The sequence below is a fragment of the Thunnus thynnus genome, chromosome 13 (genome assembly GCF_963924715.1).
Source record: "Thunnus thynnus chromosome 13, fThuThy2.1, whole genome shotgun sequence".
Classification (NCBI taxonomy): domain Eukaryota; kingdom Metazoa; phylum Chordata; class Actinopteri; order Scombriformes; family Scombridae; genus Thunnus; species Thunnus thynnus.
The window spans coordinates 15,717,218-15,738,210 of record NC_089529.1 but is presented as its reverse complement, the minus strand read 5'-3'; the positions used below and the strand labels follow the sequence as shown (position 1 = coordinate 15,738,210).

Genomic DNA, 20,993 nt, shown 5'->3' with positions numbered 1-20,993 from the left:
AGTACAAACACATGCTCTCACAGACCAATGCTATCACTTCAGACATAGTCAGATGTGAATTAATTTAGAGACTATACAAAAAAACAAAAAGCATGAAACAGCTGTGTAGGATATGAATGCAGTGTTTCAAACAGTAGCTAGTATATCAGGGAATATTCTACTGTAAGTAATAAATGTAAGTAAATAAGGAGGTACTTTTGATAGATAAGTCGAGTGCTAACTTGTTTCATCAAGGTGGAAATTCCGAACCTCAGGAAATCACTTTCTTACTTATTATATCAGATGCTTTGGCACTGAACTTTATTAAACCCACTTTTTTATTGCTTTTTGCCCTGTTAGTCTCTGTTGCGGTGTTTTTGACATTTTGGTTTCAATGCTTTGATGCATGCTGCATTAAGTTACATTTTAGAAAATGTCAGGGATAGCGGGTAAATATGTAAAAGAAAAATAATCAGAAAGTGATTAATGTCAGCGATTTTAATCAGCAACCAAAAGTATCCATGCATACTGTATATTGTAGGTTAATAAAGGCACAGTTATATACCTTTATTCTAATATATATAATATATACCCTATTGGACACACCTTCCCATTCAATTGAATGAGAAAATGTGTCCAAACTTTTGACTGGTACTGTATGTATAACACCATCTAGTAAATGTGATGAACAATGGAGTCTGAACATAGTGTGGACTAGGGGTGTGCCTGAATGCAAATACATTATTCAGCAAAGCACAAATAGTTGTTTTTTTTACAAATATTTATTTCGAACAAACATTTTAAAAATTATTTGTTTTCAGGAATAAAAAAAAACATGTCAAATAGCAGGTCGGTTACATCACTATCTCAGTCTCTCTCCTCTGCTCCGCTGTTACGTCTATCAGCAGGTCTCAACGAGGGGAGTCACATCCACCTGCTACATGACGCACATTTCCTAATTAGGAATCACTCCTGGAGTTGGGGGTGTTCCCTAGAGATAAAGCTGAGCTACTGACACATGCGAAGTGCTCCCAAGGGACTCTCCATAACCTGTTGTTCCTCTTCTCCTTTCCACAAAGTTAGGTTGTAAAAAATAGGCAATAAATGAAAAATGCAAAGCAATAATCGCCTTTGAAGTTCTTCCCTACATGTTACACGGTGTGCTGTCTCTGTGTTATGGGTGTATAAATAGGTAGAGGTCTGGCTGCAATGAGGTGATGAGTAAAGTTTTAGCTCAGTAGTCAACGTAGTCATCTATGATCTGGGAGACTCCAGTTTGAGACTCAGTGTGGGGACCTCCTTTGTAAGGTAGTTTATTCATAAATACTTATTGTAACACTTTAATTTTCTAAAATTAAAAGCATATTGCGAGCAAAAACAGGATTTTTAAGCCTCTTTCCACTTTTATTCAAATACAAATAATTTTGCTGCCTCAACAAATATAGATACAAATACAAATACTTGGCTCTCTGCACATCCCTAGTGTGGACTAAGTACATAATGCATTCTGTATCCAGCGTGAAGTAGGATTGAACTCAGGTCACAGTCATTTAGCCACACGTTACGTTTCACGCCTGCAGCCTTTATTAAGTTTGTCATCATCTGTTTCTTGTTGTAGAAATATTTCCCACAATCCCCTTCTCCGCATTCACCCCAGCCACTTCAACCACCTGACACATCTTCAGTCTCTGTAAGTACACACACATACACACACACACACACACACACACACACATACAAGCTGCTTGCTGCGGCCTGTGCGGTGGTGAAATATGTTCTGTTTTCTGTAGGGCGCTGGAAGGGCTTGAGATACCAGATATTCAGACTAAGATGTTTCTGCCTATGAAGAACCTCTCCCACATGTATGCACAATCCTATCACAATCCTCACATCTGTCATCACTGAATAACCAAACATGATGTCTCTTAATCCTTTCATCTGTGTCTGTCATTGTTTGTTTAACTCCGTCTTTCCCTCTTCTCTTCCAGCTACTTTAAGACGTTCCAGTACTGCTCCTATGCACCTCATGTCAGGTCCTGTAAGCCCAACACAGACGGTATCTCCTCTTTTGAGGACCTGCTGGCTAACATAGTGCTGCGGGTGTCTGTCTGGGTCATGGCCTTCATTACCTGCTTTGGTAACCTTTTAGTCATTGGCATGCGGTCGTTGATACGAGCTGAGAACAACCTACATGCTGCCTGCATCAAAGTCCTCTGCTGTAAGTAAACACTCACTACAGCACAAAACCCTTCAGAAAATACAGGTTACACTATTTACAAATGCAGAAATACTTGAATAAATGTAACATCTCATGGATTTATTCTACGCTTGAATCTTTGCTATCTTTTGTCAGAGTAAATCCTGTTAGTTTTATGGAGAAGACTAACTTTCAGGGAGGAAGATGTGGTTTAAAAACACTGAACAGCATGTCAGCAGGAGAGTAAAGGACTCCTGGATCACAGCTCGGAGACCAGCAGAGTTCAGTGGCTTTTGTGGCTCGTTCAACTTCCTCTGCTGTCTTTGGCTGAAGTGCTCCTCAAACAAATCATGTAGACGATCTTACAGTCGATACAAATACCTTGGGACTTTTATGCCTTGTATGGTATGAAGATGAATTCCCCGGCAAGGACCCAAAGCAAGATAAATTTCTGTTTTGTTTTTAATATCTTAGGTGAGCTAAACTGTTAAGATATATTTATAAATTCAGATTTGAAAGGATTAGATTCATTTTAAAATAACAGACAATAGAAGTCTTATTCCAACACAACTGTGGATATTTATTCAGAAAACTTTCAGAGAATGTTTTCACTTGTTTATCTGGGTATGCAGTGTAGTTTATCACAGAGAGTTTGCTGAATAAATCAAAGGCAAGCATTTAAAAAGACACATCGTTTTTATACTGGGATGGATATTTATTTAAAAAGGCTTTTCTGAAAATTCCATATACCCATTTTGATTGCCTTTTTAACTCACATTTTGACTTTCCTCCCTCATTGTGCACCATTTGTTTCCTCGTAGTAAGCTCTCTTTTCTTTAGTCCTCTTGTGCCACTTTTACTTATATAACCCTCATCGTTCTCTGACTCTCTTTCTATGACTCTCCTGTTGAGCAGATTTTAATGGAGCGGAAAAATACAAAAAAAGTGTTGAAGCTTAAAACAAGTGGTGGCTTCCCTAACAGCACAATTCGTAATTGCTGTCACTGGGGGTCTGTCAATCAAAAAAACAACAAAAGACGGAGTGTGATGACGGTGTGAAGTAGTGTGGGATCATGGGACTTGTTGTCTTCATTGTTAAACACGCAGAGGTCTCCTCCTCACCAAAACAAACAGATCCAGTGATTGAAACAGGTAAAAAAACACCGAATAAAGCAGATTGACGTTTAAAATCAGTGTTTTTCGATGTCCGGTAGGGGCTGTGAGCCAAGCTGCTGCTAACATTTGCTCAGCTTGTTTCTCTGATAAACTAAGATCATGACGTCCAATGACTAAAATCCTTCATCCAGTTAAAAGGATCTAAAAAGTTTACCATAAAAATGTGGCTTAAAACTGAATAAAAGTCCATTTATGACAGTTTCTAGCGGGCAACCACGATGCTGACATATTATCTTGTATGTGTATACTCTTTGGTAGAGGGCAAGTGGCGGACAACCACAATGCCGACGCATGCATCTTGTGTGCACATACTCTTTGGTAGAGGGGGTATGACACCACTGACAGGCCACCAAATGAAACGGACCATTGCTTTGATTAAAATTACTGATTTCTCTGGGTTTGAAAATTGTTGGAAACATTTGGGATAATGAAAGTACACAACTCAACAAAACATATACCATAGGTCTAGTTGTTTTTTGACATTTTAATGCGGAATAGTTACATATTAAGCTTTAAGTCTTAAATTAACTCAATGACTCACCTGCTTTGTCACACACATGCACACAGCGACATCCAGACATATGTGTGTGACCCATGCCATTGATTACTCTTACCTGCTCTGGAAGTTAAAAATAATGGTCTGTGGTGTGTATTTTAACGAGAAATTTGGGGTCCGGCTGCAGGAAGTGCCAGCAGCAGAAACCCACAAATAGTGCTTCTCTCTCTATAAATGGACTCATGTATGTCACTATCTCTTATCTTTCAGGCGCAGACTGTCTCATGGGAGTTTACCTGTTTTTTGTTGGAGTGTTTGATGTGAAATTCCGCGGGCAGTACAATCGTAATGCCCTGCTCTGGATGGAGAGTGTGGCGTGTCGGACCATTGGATTCCTGGCCATGCTCTCCTCAGAGGTAACTTACTATAGATTAACACAAACAACCACAAAAAACCTACATATGCATGCAGCCACACTCTAATCTGCTCTGTGCAAATGGGAGCTGTGACACGCTGTATGCACTGCAATATTTATTCAAAAGATACTGTATCTGTGTTCTTTGTAAGCTGCCAACTGCACTTACACACTCTTAAATTCTGCTGATGCTGCTTTTTCACTGTTCCCATATCAGCCAATGCTGATATTGCTGCTCCCAACATTTTGTCAGTATCCAGATATAACATCCGATTCTAGTTTTCATTTTGGAGAATTTGATTATCGTCTGTTTCTGCTCATTATGCCTCCATGCCGGCGATGAACGCAATATCTCTAATTTCATTACATTTGCCACTACCGTCCACTGAACACTGAAGGATGAACTGATTAGAATTTGGTGGTCAAAGGTCAAGGTCACTGTTCTCACAAAACACATTTTTGGCCGTAACACAAGAATTCATACACTAATTTTTAGTGTCACACAAATGTCTAATAGGATAAAATTAAGTGATGACATTTTATATCCAAAAAGTCAAAGGTCGACTTCACTGTGACATCATAATGTTGTGCAAAAACACTTGCCATTATTCAACGCCATAACTCAGAAACAGAGGGGGGAATTGTGACCATATTTCACATTTGGTCGGATACTGAATTGGTGACACTAATCTTGGATGCCCATCTTGAAACTGTGGTGATTGTCTTCTGTGCTGCCGGGTTGAAGATGTGTGTGAAGCATCCATGTTTTAGAATTTGTAGTTTCTTTGCAGAAACATCCATATCTAAAGCATCGTCTGCTGTCATGGTTACAACTTTGTTCTATCAGAATCAAGCATGTGAACATATACAAGGAAAATACACTTGATGTCTTTTATTAGATTCTTTCAAAGTCTTCACTTCAAATATTATGTCTGGACAGACATGCAACTTGACTGGTTGGCAGAGGCATACAACCACAAGGCAGTATTTCTAGTTAGGCCATGTTGTATGCCTTCAGGGAGTGACAGGGTCACAGCCTGTCGATACATACCACTATTTCTTCTCAATAAATCTGTTTTACTGGTGTTGGTGTTATCCGACTGACTCCGGGGATGCATTGATCCCACTTTTTCTCTCCCTTTACCTTTTCTGATGTGTTTGCCAATACCATACGGATCTAATACCAGCACTTTTCTCCCCAAATTTTAAATCTGTTAACTTCACTACATGGAACTCATTTTCAGATCATTTTTATATAAAGATCACATGAAGTGAAGCACTGGTGTGGCAATATGAGTGGATTTAACTAAAAATAGAAACACTGAATTCTATGACAATATTGACAAAAAAACCTGTTGACTTAGTGTTGACTTTCAAGTTTTAACTCAAGCACTTGAATGCACTAACAAGGAGGAGTTTTCAATAAATCCTTGTGACAAAAATAAAACAAATTAATGGTAATAATTTATCTAAAGTAAAGCTAATATGTTATCTAAAATAAACCTATTGTCGATCTGAAAGGAAGGACATCATTCTAAAAGTTTATGGCATGCTTTTGCAAATGGTTTTAAGCAATGTTAATGAGTTAATGGATGTTCTTTTAAGACTTATAGTGAGTGTTTTCCCTCAGGTGTCTGTTCTCCTCCTGACCTACCTGACTCTGGAGAAGTTCCTGGTCATTGTCTTCCCTTTCAGCAATCTGCGCCCAGGCAAACTTCAGACTGGGGTGAGCTATCAAACTATCTACTTATAAAGAAAGGAATCTCTGCCTGTATGTCTGTATGTCTGTCTGTCTGCATGTGTGTCCTTTGTGTATCTTGACAGCCGTTCATCCAATCGACTTCACACTTGGCAAGTGTACTGCTGAGCACCCAAGGAAGTGCTCTGTAGAGTGTGAGGTTGTTTGGATGAACGGTTCTCAAGAAATATATATTTGCTTCTTCTTCTGCCTGTGGAGTCAACAAGTGGAAATACAGACTGCGCCACTCAGTCATTGCAACCCACATTGTGGCCGGAGGTGGGATTACATACATACTGTTAATGACTTGAAAAAGTTTAAGAGATTTAAGATCTACTATTGAACTGGGCTCTGACTTGCTGAGTGGGACAAAAGCACGCACCCTACTCAGTTAAACTGCCAGAGAGAAAAGAACAAGCGCAGACAGGAGAAAAAAACAGAAGCAGAGGCAGTAAAACTAGTCAATGGGAGCCCCAAATCAACCAATTGAAGGCCATAAACTGCTTCTATGGTTCAGCCTCAGTTTAGTCTCACTGGTGAAGTTTCTGTCTGGATTTAAACCATTTAATTGATTAATTCCTTATCATTTTAATTGATACGTTTGTCAATGGATACATACATACGCGGTTCACGAGAAAGAATAAATAATTGGCCCGTCCTGAACAGGTACATTTTGAATGGACACTGCACTAGTATTACTAATACAGGGAAAGAATTTGTTCACTGAATTTCCTATTTTCACATAAATTTGATTGGATCCTTTTTAGTTTTTTTTATGTTGTTTTATATAGAAAATCCCCACAGAAACAGCACCAGACTTAAGTACTATCCAGCTATTTGATGTGTAAAGTAATCAAGAACCATAACATGTGAAAACATTGGATTTATTCTACTGTAGTAGTTTTCTTTTGAAAAGAATGCTCTCTTCTGGTTCAAGTGTTTTGCTGAGCAATCAGTCAGTGTACTTAGGTTGAAGAACTCTGTGTCCTTTGTTGTTGCAAAGTTTAGAATGATGAGAAGTAGAAAATTATACTGCAGAGCAGATCCTAATGCCAGTAAATCAGAGTCAGACAAGCTGAGTAATGTGTGGAGGTACAGCATCTAAGCTTTGGGTCAGAAAGGGTCCGCAACAGCAACTTTATTTTTAGATCACTGCAAGAATCAATGTAAATGACACTGCAGTTGACTCACCTTGTGCGTGTGAAAACACCTAATTAGGAATTCCTTATCAAGGCTGAGATTAAAAGATTTATCAAGATTTGCATCAAATCAGTAGTTAATTTTTGACACTTTTACCCTTCAGGAAGGAAACAAAACCCTGGAGCACATTTAGGGTAATATTGGTTCAGTTTCATCAAATGCTGTGTTGAAAAATTGAATGATCACATTAAGATTACAAATGATAATGTAAAATACATATACATATATACTGTATGCTTTCTCAGAGAGTCCTGATGAAGGTACCTTACAGCTCCATATACAGTTAATTAAATGACAGTGACAGTGAGGAAATCCAATGTGTCATCACCAAACTCATTTTTCATTGTGTACTTTGAAGAGCACTCTGCTAGAAATCCTAACAGCATGTTTTTCGTCCCCCTGCAAGGTGGTGCTGGCCTCTATCTGGCTACTGGGGTTCATCATTGCTGTTGTTCCCCTAATGAATGAGGACGTGTTTGGAAACTACTATGGACGTAATGGGGTCTGCTTTCCCCTGCACTCTGACAGGCAAGAAAAACCTACTGCCAAAGGATATTCCACAGGGATTTTTCTGGGTAAATTGAAGAAAAAATTGTTGTTTCCTGAAAGCTCATTTTATAGTGAATTGTGCTTTTAGGAATTAACTAAAATGTTGGTAGCATATTTGTTTGTTTTTGTAACACTTGAAGGTACCTCCAAATATCAGCAGTCTAAATTAGAGAGCAGGGTGATGTCTATACCATATATATACTGTATATACACACATACTGAGAAGGGGAAATTCTCTTTCACCAATAAATAAAACTAAAGAAACTTTCATGCCCTTAAGATGAAGACTACACACTGAGATAAAATACACATCTTTTTACTCCAGTAAGCCATGCTGTGAAATATGAAATTAAAATCTTTCTATACAGCACTAGATGAGGGTCAAATTAATTCAATATTATTTGTATGTAAGGATATACAGGTCAATATGATGCAGCATTTCATTTTTTTTTTTTATCTTGAAAGCTTTAAGAGAAATCTGATGCCATTTTAGGCGCAATGTCACTGTGTGCCAACCAACTAACTAGAACAGGGAACAGCATTGCACCTCAGATAGGGATATAACACAGCAAACACCTTGGCTCCATCAACAATGCATGATTAGCCTGGCTTCTTATTACTCAGTGTTCTCACTGAGCACCGGTGGAAGTCTGGCAACAATAATGAATGAATTACGGTGATATCCTGTCTAAAAGGTTGCCAGTATTTACATCCCTAAGGTGTTAAACTAAGAATCATGTGAATTAGTTCATGAACTGCCAGTTTGCCTTTAATCACTAGCTTTTCTTTCTAACTGTATGCATGAACATGTGAGTCAGTGTACAGATAACTGTGTTTGAAGAAGTGTACTGTATATATTGTAGCTGCCTGCCTGTGTCGTATGCACATTTTTGTGTGTGAATAGCATGTGCGTTTCTTTAGGTCTAAACCTGGTGGCATTCCTGGTGATCGTCTTCTCCTACTCCAGCATGTTCTATTCCATCTATAAAACTGGCATCAATGCGACAGACCTGAGGAGCAGACTGCACAGAGATGTGGCTGTGGCCAACAGGTTTTTCTTCATAGTGTTCTCTGATGCCCTCTGCTGGATTCCCATATTTTTGGTGAAAGTCCTCTCACTTATGGAGGTGGAGATACCTGGTAGGAAATGAAACAGCACCCTGCGTTTTAGGTTATGTTTACATTTTAAACTTTTTTCTGTGCAACTTACAATAAGCATAATGCAATAACTTTAATATCAACAAGAATCAGCACACCTCAGTGTCCTACTGTATGAACACTTTACTTATGGAATAACATCTACAAGTATGTCATGCTTAATAATAATGACAACTTTCCTCCTGTTCATCTTTAGGCACCATTTCCAGTTGGTTAGTCATCTTCATCCTTCCCATCAACAGCGCCTTGAACCCCATCCTCTACACCTTGACCACCAGCTTCTTCAGGGAGCAGGTGGAACTTTTACTCTGTCGGTGGCAGAGGAGACACACCTTGAAAAAAGATCGGAAAAGCCTCACCTCCTCCACAATCTTCATGGAGACGTCACGGGCTCCTTGCTACCATCCACCAGCCTACCTCCAGCGTGTGTCACTGACCAGCGCAGATCCTCGCTATGCCTGAGGGAGGCAGGAATCATTTTGTAAGCTACAGGCTGAGGGCCTATTATTAGTTGCATCTTTTGACTCATACATGACAATATTGCACTGGCGCGTTTTAATAACATTGATTTTCCAAGTGGACTGAGCTGTCGCATCATACCTCTGACATGCTCCATATTTGTAAAAATGACGCTGTTGTCCAAAGCAGTTTACATATTTTTCCCCAACATGTATCCATAAGGAGCTAACTGGGGTTCAGTGTCTTGCTCAAGGACATGTGGACAGGAGGAGCCAGTGATGAACCTTACAATTAATGGATGACCCTCAGTACCACTTGTTGCCCCTAACAACAAGTAAAGCCATTTAGCCTGCATGCTTGCTTACATGGCCAAACTTTTGATGTTCCAGGTACAGTAAAATGAAAATAGGAATAACAAAGAAGAGGAGATGGGTGAAAAAATAAATGCCAGCATATACTGCACATCTCACTGCCACCCTGTGGATGATCAAATAGGAATTAAAATGTCTCAAGTCTACCAAGAAAAGTGCTTTTTCAATATGTAATATCCCACATATGCCAAATTTTACTTTTGTGATCCCTTGTCAGCAGGAGAGGAAGCTGAGTGACAAGCAGCCAAATATCACCCAGAGACTTTTTTCTATGGAGTGACTGAAGGATGAAGCTCACCTCATCAGACGATGAACTAATAAATGGGTACAAGGATGAATTGTTTCTGTCTCAACAAATACAAACGAATGAGCCTTGTTTTGCATAAAATGAAGCACTCAAACATGGTTTGTGGAATTGTAATGCTGACATAAATCAGATGCTAATCAGCAGTTGTATTTCCGTCTCATTTAATGTGCACAAAAAACAATGCATATTTGAAATTCAAATGCCAAAATCCTGCTTGCATTGTTTTTCATCCACCAATATTTAAATGCAGTCAATTTTAAAGCTAATTTTAACACCATATATACCAAATAATCCATGACAAATGGATGGTTTAAGAAAGTCACACATTCTGGTTAATTGTCATGTCAGTAAAACCTGGGAAAGCCCACAACCAGGGTACGAACTACAGAGGAGCCAGGAGCAGATTGGCTCATCTTAATAAGACATGAGCTCCCCTGAAAACATGATTTGTGATATTTTGGGGGGTTTTCTAAAATATTGACAATATGCTATTTTTGCCATGCATTTCTATTTTTCTGTTTCTTCATCATCATAGATCATGCATAAAATGAGGCTATTACCGATGTATGATTCATGCATGAGAGTAATTCATCACTGATTCACTTGAATAAAGATACCGGCATGCATGCTGTTCTTGCCATCACCATTGAAGTGTAGCTGTACAATATGATAAACCCCCCCCCCCAACAACTGAAGCAATGACAGAAAAGAACAAAAACAGAAAAGAAAGACAGCAAAACACTTGGAAGAACAGAGAAAGCAGAGATCCCAAAAGAAGAACATGGAGAGCAGAGAAAAAAGTGATATGTGTTATAAGTGTGTTGCACAACCAGTGTTTTAGAGGAACAACACTGGTTTTGTCAGTTAATTTTGCCAGGTTGCAGCTCTGGTACTCGGTGGTATTCTTGGCTTCTGGAAGCAGCTGTTTGTTCAAATTTCTGCTTTTTTTGTTGTCTTTTCTGCTCATGCTGGTCATTTCTGCTACTTTGTCAATTAACAGACTTACTGACCTTTAAAATAAGCTACTGGTAAACTTTTTTTCCTGAAACACCCCATTCCTAAAGCCTCCTCTACAGAGAAATGTAGAAATGAAGCTGCAAAGGAAGGTTGACATGTGATTGTGCAAAATGATAATGTAAATATTTCTTTTAACATCTTGTAACATCTTTTTCTTTTTTTTCCTTTTCATTAAAATTTTGAAATTTGAATTTTGAAAACTGAACACTTTCTACCCACATTGAATGTGGTAAGTGTAAAAATGACGATGTAAACTGGACTTTTGCATTTGAATTATGTCAAAATGATGCATATATTGAATATAAATAAAATGTAATTGCCAATGTGAACTTAATAGTTTAAGTGTAGAATTTTAAGGCTCTGAAAATATGTGTGACACTCGACAATTGGAGAAAAGTGTGAGAGAAAGAGACGTAACAATCACTGAACAATCACTGAATGTTGTGCATCAGTTGTGTGTAGCAGCAGCTATCTTCCTGTCCTCTGCTGACTGCAAACTGATGTCAGTTTTGCCATATTTTTATCTTGTTGTGATATAATGGGTGGAATCTGAAACTTAACCTGTGCCTAATGGCTCCTACTTGTTTAATACATGCAGTCTGCATGTACAGCACTATATGTGTTCTGACTCATTATGAACCTGAACCAATATGCTGCAGCATCTTTATACTGTTGAGTCATACTTTTTTGTTGTTGTTCTAACCTCCTTATTACCTGAGTGACCTGGGCTGGATTTAAACATTTGGTTACAGCATGTCACATTATTTTAAATCACTAATCCATACACAAGGAAGTTGTTTGATTCAGTTTTGTTGTGCTTGTCAGACGTCACCTGGACTGTTTTAACTTTTATACTGATATATAATATGCTTTCAGTTTTGCTGCCTTTAAACAGTTGCTTTGATTCAATGACAATCATCACACAGTAACAAATGTAATAGAGAAAGAGGATTAAGGCGAAGAAAGTTATACAGATGAAGAGAAGAGGGTGGTTTAATGATTGTACAAATTTCTGGAACCCCTACTGATGAGATAAGGACTATCATGTCATATTATACTGGGCAGATGTGCAGATGTTTATTTCTGTTGAATAATATTTGGTACAGGATATTGTCTTCTTAGTGTATGTTCTGTAAATCACTGTGTTTGTTGGAGTCAGGTTGGTGAATTTTGTGTTTCCTCATAGAAATGGCTCTGACTGAAATAAAAAAAAAAGAACAAATTTGAAATACACGCGAACATTTTTCCCTTTTGAGTGAGAAAAAAGTTACCTGTGCCCTAAAAGGAACACAGCAGAAACCACACACACACACACACACAATGTGATTGTGAAACAAGACGTGCTGAGTCTGCAGTTCTGTTCTAAAATTATTAAAGCTCCATAAAAGCACCCAATAGAGAACTAAAGCACTGACCCACTTCCCTGTTTCTTTCATCTGCTTTTCTTAAAAGCTGAAACATGAAACTTTTATATTTATATTCCAAATTAAATAAATATATAACAGTAGAAGAGCAGTAGTTGTAGACAGTAGGGCTGCAACTAACAGCTATTTTCATTATTGATTAATCTGTTTATTATTTTCTTGATTAGTCATTTGGTCTATAAAATGTCAGAAAAGAAAGAACCTAAAATATCTTGTTTTGTCCCGACTGACAGTCCACAACCTAGAGATATCCAGCTTACTATCATAGAAGACTAAAGAAACTGTTCTAAGAAAATATTTTCATTTAAGAAATGACTCAAAGCCATTAATCGATTATCAAAATAGTTGGCGATTAATTTTCTGTTGACTGACTAATTGTTGCAGCTCTAGTAAACAGTAAAATATTGTCATTTTAGTCGAGATAAAACTATCATTTCCCTTGAACAGTCAAAACATAATTAGAGCTGTTAGTTTTTTAATATGAATAAAAGTTAAGCATGCAATTACAGGACTATGTTAAATAGAAATGTATGAATGAAGTATATAGTCCAGTGAATTAGGGTTATGACATGTAGAGGTTTTTCAGTGACAGAAATTTTGGGTTTGGAATTTGAATAATCTGGGAATATGGGATACATATTTGACAGAAGGTGTATAAAAACACTTTATTAAATGTATAGTAGGAAGGAAGTGCTCATTTGGATGTGTGCATAATAAGCCCATTAAAGAGGTTGCTTGAAAAACTCTATTTCATCTCGTCATTTGTTTATGCTGCTGCCTGTGGTAAACGTGTCTGCTATGCTACAACATGTCTACTCCATATTTTCTTCTACAGCCCTTTCATTATTTGATTTGGCTGCACCTGCGGCGCTCAGCATCCTTTCATGGCAGGTGTCCTGCCCTTGGACGAAGGTGCGCCCCTAGCGACACATTAATGGACACCGCCACCAACCAATAGAAAACGTTCCTTGCCTCAGTTTCCAGATCCTCAGCATCTGATTGGTTGCTAGGGGCGGGTCCCTGTCATCCCGAGCTGTAGTGCTGTCAGCCGGGGCGGCACGACTCCTGGAGGAGAGAGACGAGACGGATTGATGAAAACAACCCACTGAAATCACATAAACAAAGACTCCGGGCCAGGAAATGATCCAGTAGTCGCCAAGGTCGACGCAGAAAAGGTACAGTTCAGTTTAACGTCGCATTAATGCTGTGCCCGACGGTGTTTTCGTGCCACTGTGTTGACTACAAAGGCAACCGAGCAGTGTCTTGATATAACATCGATATAGCCGTTAACTACCACAGGGGCTTGTACTAGCTCGTTGGCTACCGAGTTAGCTACAGACACAGCTTGGTTATAGTGGTCGACACCCATTATGGAGAAGGTGATAAACCTAAACACGCTTCCACGTCTCCTTGGTTGCACTAATACAACGAACAACGCCGCGTTGCTTTGTGAGGAGGCAGATTAGTGAAGCAACAGTCTTTATCTTATCGGCGACGTTGGTTGTAAATACACACTTAGTGATGGCGGTTGAAGAAAATGTGCTACTCGGCATGTTAGCTTGCTAGGTAGCTTACAATAATGAAATACCAATCAGCTAAGTTATCATTGTTAATTCCTAACGAATACAGCTTGAGGGCATGAATAAAAATATATAGTCTCGTACTGTAACACATGAATGTCTGATACCATGTCTGACCCTCTGGACCGCTTTACTATGTGGTGTTTTTCCTCGTTGTGTAAATGAATAAAAAGTAGTGTTGTGGATTAAAACGCAACCTTCAAATGATCAAATTTAAATTGATACTGTGGCGCGCATCATCCCGCCTCAGAGTGTCTGTGCACTTTCTACAGCTGAGGTGCTCAGGATTCAGTTTGAATATGTTGTGACAGAAAGCTAGTGGTTGAACATGTTTTATTTAGATGCACTCACAGCCAGACAGACAGCAGGCAGTACAATGTGGGCTCCTTCATTTCTTTTCATCTGGCAAATCAGAGTAATCAGGTATTGATTTATAATAACCTTCTTGACATTTAGTTATGAAGAAGAGCCACATAGTAGGATCATCATACCTCTCCCCTTAGTCTGTTCATACTCCTGTTTTTTTTTAGGCCCATTCCTCCTTATTCCTCACCCTCCCTCCCCTCCTCCTTCCTCAATCACACTCCCTCTCCATCTCTCCAGCTGTTTGGCACAGCCAGTCAGCAATGGCGACCCAGATAACTCCATTGTTCTGGGCTTACGCTACAAGTAACACACACACAGACAGCATGTCATGTGTGTCACAGCACTGTGCTTCTTTGACACTCATCCCACTCCTTTCTTGCCCCAATTTAGAAAGACTTATCCAGAGGAAACATGCCATATCTCTCCTCTTCACCAGTCATAGTTCTCCTCATCTTCAGCATTATTGTTGTTATAAAGTTGATACCGACTTACAGCATTTTTGGCAGGAGACTGATAATACTAAAGAGTTTTAAAAATGAGAGCTGTAACGATTAGTGGATTAAGCAAAAATTTACTGCTTCCAGCTTCTTAAATGTGAATATTTTCTGGTTTCTTTAGTCTTCTATGATGGTAAACTGAATATCTTTTGGTTGTGGACTGTTGGATCAGGACAAAACAAGATATTTTTCACCATTTTCTGACAGTTTATAGACCAAAACGACTAATCGATTAATTGAGAAAATAATCAACAGCTCTAAATGAGGGAAATTAGTATTTTCTACTGGCTTTCTTTAGATGTACTTTAGTAAACCTCTCTTATAACATGTATGTTGGTAAGCTTGTGGAGGTGTATTATTATACAATAGGTGGACCACTTGGCCGCAATAGCTACCCTGCTCTTGTACTTCGTACAGTATGCACACCACACCACTGGAGTGTAGCAAAAATTCAGCATTCATCTCCATTCAGTTCAGAATAATGAACATCAGCGGGATTAGTCAACACTCTGCATGTTAATGCTGCGTCAAAACTTCTAGCTTCAAAATGTCAACCAAAAGACTCCATGAATGCGCACCACCATGCATTTTATAGCTTATCCTGTGGGTATTTTTAAAGGGTCAGAGAGTTCACTTAACCCATATAATCCTTCAAGTGAAAACATTTCAAAATACTTGGCACCCAAGCATTAAGACTTGTTCCAGTCTGACCCAGAGGGCCTCCTTAATGCCCAGTTCAAATTGAAATGTGTCCATTCTGATCCTCAAAGCTGTATTTTTTTTGTCATGTGAGTGTAAATGGTTGAGCTCCCTCAAGCTGTACAGTGCATTTGTAGACTGTTAAGTCCCACCAATCTTAAATCTGTGCATTTCTCTCTAGAGCTGCAACGATTGATTGATTAGTAGAGTGGGAGAAAATGAATCACCTACTATTTTTATAATCAATTAATTGTGTTAGTCATTCTTTAAGCAAAAAGGCCAAATGTTTACTGGTTCCAGCTTCTCAAATGCAAAGATTTGTTGCTTTTGTGTGTTTTTAAATGATTGTAAATTGAATATTTTGGGGTTTTGAACAGTTGGTTGGACAAAACGAATCAGGGGAAACACTATATTTGTTTTCCTCATGTGATTTCCTCACTTATAAACTGTATATATTTTATGCTATAATATTATTGCATAATGGATATGCTTTCTACACCCTATCTTGGAAGTTAATTAAAGTTAGTAATTATTGCGGTACAGTGTAAATGTGATCATGCAGCGCCACTACTTAATTCTTTTTGACAGTGGTTCTCAAAGTGGGGTCTGGGGACCCCCAGGGGTCCTTAAGGAGGTTCCAGGGGTTCCCCAGCAAAAAGGCAGATAACTATTTAATTAAGCTATTTTGGTCATGGGTTTGATTCACGTTCTGTAATAAAACATCTAACATCTAGCAAAAAATCTCAATGGGGTCCCTGGGATAAAATCTTATCAAATGGGGGCCTGTGGTCTAATTTGTGTCAGTTTAGGGGTCCTTAACGTGAAACAGTTAAACCAGAAAACCACTGCTTCAAGGAAAGCCCCGTGCATTTGTCTGTGATGAAACACTGAAGTGTTTGTGCAAGATACAAATCGTCCAACCATCTAATCAGGGATGACATAACCATAACGCCCACTATAATATATTTATCTTTTTGTCATGTTGTCTTTAGTGTGACAGGAAACATGGGGTGAGAGACAGAGAAAGGGGGCTGTGGGTGTGATGTGACATGGCTCAAACCAGGAACACTGCAGTGACACAGTTTCATATGTGTCACGCCTCAAGTTCATGTTTTCTTGCATTACAGGCACATTTTTATCCAGTGACACAGTGCACTATTTTTGCTCTGTTGCTCAGCGACACGCGCAGGCCACTGGTTCGTTAGCTCACCGTGAAAATGGTCCCGAGCTTCCTCTGCATGTTGTAAAGGAGCAGAACCGTGTTTGACCCTCCCACACTCTTAACTGGTGAACCTCAGTCAGCTGGTGAACTATCTATCTTTACTTGTTCATCGTTTCCATAGATACCGCCCGGCACCTCACTCCCACTGGCTTACACAACGCGGTGTTACTGCCAGGCACACAAGTCCACACATATACTGAGGCGAACACACACACATTCCTTACTATCCCACTCCCTTTCTAACTTTGCCTCAGGTGCTGTTACAGATTAATGTTTATTTTATGAGCGAGTTCTTCTGGATATTGCTTTAAGAGTAGCATAATACTCTTAAACCGGTCCGATAAGTCTGATTGAGCCTCATGTTGACGTAATTACATATTTTTTAGTATAGAGTTAATTTATTTGTCTCGTCTTGCATATTTTTTTCTCCACATGATTGGTCAGGGAGTGTTATCTTACTGCTGTGAGATTTGATAGAGCTCTGAGGCTGTTAGCTGATGCATTAGTCTGCACAATAGGCTTTGTTCAGACTGCAGGGAAATCAGATTTGTTTCTCAAATCAGATCTTTAAGACAGACTGTCTGCACTGTTATTTGCAAGTGATCGGATTTGTGTGTCTAGACATCACCAACCTATCTGCATGGGTTGCTGTGGTAACGACGTAGGCGTCAGTAACAATGTACGCCGGTGACACGGCTTTCAGACAGTTTATTTCAGCGTCTGTCAACGGACGCTCATTGTCTGTGTTGTCATCCATATTGCTCGGCTAGTAGCAGCATCGATTCTGCTCAGCCGCTCTGATGCACTTCCGTCACTCTGTATTTGACGTCGTTGTTGTGTGTCGCATTGCGAGTGATGCAAAAGACACTTTGAAATCCGATTTGAGCGAGCTGCCAGAGCGTCCGCACTGACACGCATCTGTAGAAATCTGATTGGAATCACATTTCAAACCACCTCCAAATGTGACTTGGCATTTCATGTGGGTTTTTTTTTTTTGCTGTCCAGACTTTATGAAATCAATTTGGATACAATCTGGATATGCTAAAAAATGGATTTGGGCTGGCAGTCTGAACAAGGCCTTAGAGACCGCAGTGATACAGTATCACCTAACAAAACTCTGTATATGTATGGACCCGCCGATGGGCATGCTGTAATGTGTGTTGCATATTTCCCCTCCGTCATTACAGAAGTCGCAATAATTGACAGGTTTTTAATGTTGCTTTGATTTTCTAAACTCTAATCCTTTAGATAAATAAATTACCAAATGAACTCAGAATGTACTTTCTCTGTTTTATCTTTTTAGAACCCTTTACCAAGTCCCAGAGAACTCTTATCTAATCTCTAATCTCTCTAATCTTTGTTGTGTGCCAGTAAATAACCAGGCCTAGAAGCTTTGTCATTGCAGTGAAGAGAGACTTAAAGCAGTCTTTGCTCAAGGACAGCCAAACAAAACAATACATACAGTAGAGTATAAAGACAAACTAGCTAAAATAATGTGTGAAAGTGTCTTCAAAACTACCCTCCTGAATCAGAAATGTGACTTTATTGCATAAGCAGTATTATTTCTCCAATGGGCTCAAGGGGGCACCATTGTAGAGCCAGTGTGCTGGCTTGATGATGAAAGGACAAAGGTGAAGGGCATCTGACTGTTACTGTGGTTACTACTACTACAAACAGCTGTATCAGCAGTGGTAGTGCTCATAGTCGTAGCAGTTGTATTATCACTACAACGTGTGATAGTATGTGAATATTTAAACTTGATGAATTTCATATGAGATGCTTCAAATAATTTCAATTTAGTTTCATTACCTACTTCTCCTATTCATTCAGCAATTCAAGTGAAGGAAAAAAGGAAATGACACTGCTGCTCTGGTACCTGCTAATGATGATGACACAGCTTTTAGATTGACTCTTTAGTCCAATGGTTCTCAAAGTGGGGTCCGGGGACCCCTAGGGGTCCTTGAGGGTGCTCTAGGGAGTCCTCAGCAAAAAGGAGAATAATTTATTTTCACTATTATTCCATTCATAAGTAACACAATGACAGAATGTATCAACATGTAAAAGCATAAATCTTATTAGATGGGGGACTCTGGGTCAAATCTTATCAAATGGGGGTCCGTGATCAGTTTAGGGGTCCTTAGTGTGAAAAAGTTTGAGAATCACTGCTCTAGTCTCCTCAACAAGCCGTGGCAAATAAGTGAAAGACAGAACTGCAAAGAGAAGTGAAAGTTAGTTTTACTTTCACTCTCAGAGGGCACATGTGCAGCACACTCAGTGCACTAGTCAGTCAATGCAATGCCAGAACAAATATGCAGTAAAAATAAATATATATATCAGTTACTGTGCTTGTTAAAAACTGTTTTAGGAATGCACCAATTTAATGGCCAAAAAACCCTCTAAATCATTGATTTATAATGTCAATAATAATATAATAAATGATTAATGGATGTTAAATAAAAGGTTGCTGTTTGCACATATACAAAGACGTTGCTATGTAGTACAAGCTTTAACTGACAAATATGTCCCACTAAGAATAGTCTTATTTTTATTGGTACTGGTGTTGTCAAGTACTTAAAATATAGTATGTACTTAATGTACTCTAAATAAATCTCAGGCTCCAACTGGGAACAAAAATGTTGGGGATACAAAACTGCGTTGTTTCTAACAAAGAGATTCTTGTGGTGAGGCGCACTGGTATTAATTTTACATTTCATCCCTGTCAACCCCTGAACTGCTTGTTTGAAGTGCATAAGCCAAAAGTAAACTTGTTTATGCCCTCAGTTCTCCTGTTAGACCGGGTTGCTGAGCATCCAGGGCGGTCTGGGCAAAACTGTGAACATGACAACATATTTGAGTGACAGGGGAAATAAAAGGTCTCCGAGGGTGCAATTGAAATGATTAGTAGAGGGATGAAGACATGGTGTAGTATGTTTAAAGGCACAGTTCGTGACCCAGACTTGAACCATAAGGTACCACCACCCAAATTCAAAACATAAGGTTTGAAACTCTTATCATTCTCGAATTGAAATTAAATTAAATTCATCGAGAATAGGATGAAGATAATGAAAGCAATGAAGTAGAAAAGATCACATGAGAAAATGAAGAAGCAAAGTAGATGTTAATGATAATTATAAGCACCAAAAAGTGATCTTGGCACATTCTTCCCTTGCTTCCTTTTAGCCATTTCTGCGTGGGAGGGGAAATAGTTTTATATTTCAGACAGTATGTGAGGCTCAACTTTTGTCAAGTCACTTTTCCCCCATTACCAGCTCCATATCCCCATCAGCAGGGACATGTTTCTGTTTGAGAGAGATAGAATAGTGACTGAAATCATAATTAAGATGTTGTTGCTTTTTACTTGGCATTTCAGACTAAAAGCAGGCTATGACCCTGTGGTTTATGTGTGTGTTTGGATGTTTTTGGTTGTCCCAGCCAGCCAAATCATGTCTGTACAGTGGGCGGAAGGTGACTCTTAGCTCACAATTTATATTTAGGCTGATTTATGTGCAACATCTGCTACAAACTCATGAAAAAAATCTAATAAAAAGGGAATATTTATGATGATTAGTGTTGTATGTGGCATGATAATTGGCCTCCAGGGATTTTTGTATATTTAAATAATAAAAAAAAAAACTTTTATCTGGGGGGATTTATTTAGTTTTTTATAATGATTAAGATGTATATTTGAATCTGCTGCAGCTGACACAATGTTAAACCCAGGTAAAAACAATCAAGTGAGTCATTTCCATCACATTGTTATAAAAACAGAGTACAAAGGGAAGAATAGATTGGATTATCTTGGGTGTATGAAGAGTGAGATTGACAGCTTTTGACTTGCTGAGTATAAACACAACTGACTAATCAGGTCAAGCAAACAAGAGCGACAAACCTGAGTGGCTTGTCAGAGAACCCCAGTGGAGTCCAATATCATCCGTCATTCACTGTGGAACCAAAGCCAGTCAAAATATCAGAGATTTTATATACTTTTAGCCAGAACATTGCAGACAGACACCAGATTCAAAAAAGGATAATAGAAAAAACATGCGGTTGAATAGATTTGTCACTGTCACTGACACCCTGCTTCTTTGTTTGCCAACACATTCCTGAAGATGATTGGTTAACACTGTGTGTTTTCTCTGATTG

The 20,993-nt window shown here is 38.8% G+C and overlaps 1 protein-coding gene across 4 annotated transcripts in view; it reads left to right on the top strand.

Annotated features, from left to right (window-relative positions):
• rxfp2a (relaxin family peptide receptor 2a) overlaps window positions 1-13,150 on the top strand; it is a 54,616-nt gene extending 41,466 nt beyond the window's left edge. The window contains exons 13-21 of one of the 4 annotated variants that reach the window (XR_010931148.1): window positions 1,598-1,669; window positions 1,770-1,841; window positions 1,968-2,197; window positions 4,119-4,264; window positions 5,894-5,989; window positions 7,608-7,776; window positions 8,672-8,890; window positions 9,105-9,756; window positions 9,959-13,150. Coding sequence is in view for 3 of the 4 variants with exons in the window: in XM_067608272.1 (XP_067464373.1) it covers window positions 1,598-1,669; window positions 1,770-1,841; window positions 1,968-2,197; window positions 4,119-4,264; window positions 5,894-5,989; window positions 7,608-7,776; window positions 8,672-8,890; window positions 9,105-9,370 (1,270 nt within the window). In the remaining variant the exon portion in view is untranslated. Of the gene's footprint in view, window positions 1-1,597; window positions 1,670-1,769; window positions 1,842-1,967; window positions 2,198-4,118; window positions 4,265-5,893; window positions 5,990-7,607; window positions 7,777-8,671; window positions 8,891-9,104 lie in introns of all 4 variants that reach the window. The other 3 variants (XM_067608272.1, XM_067608271.1, XM_067608270.1) reach the window with 3 other exon arrangements.
• Window positions 13,151-20,993: the final 7,843 nt, after the last annotated feature.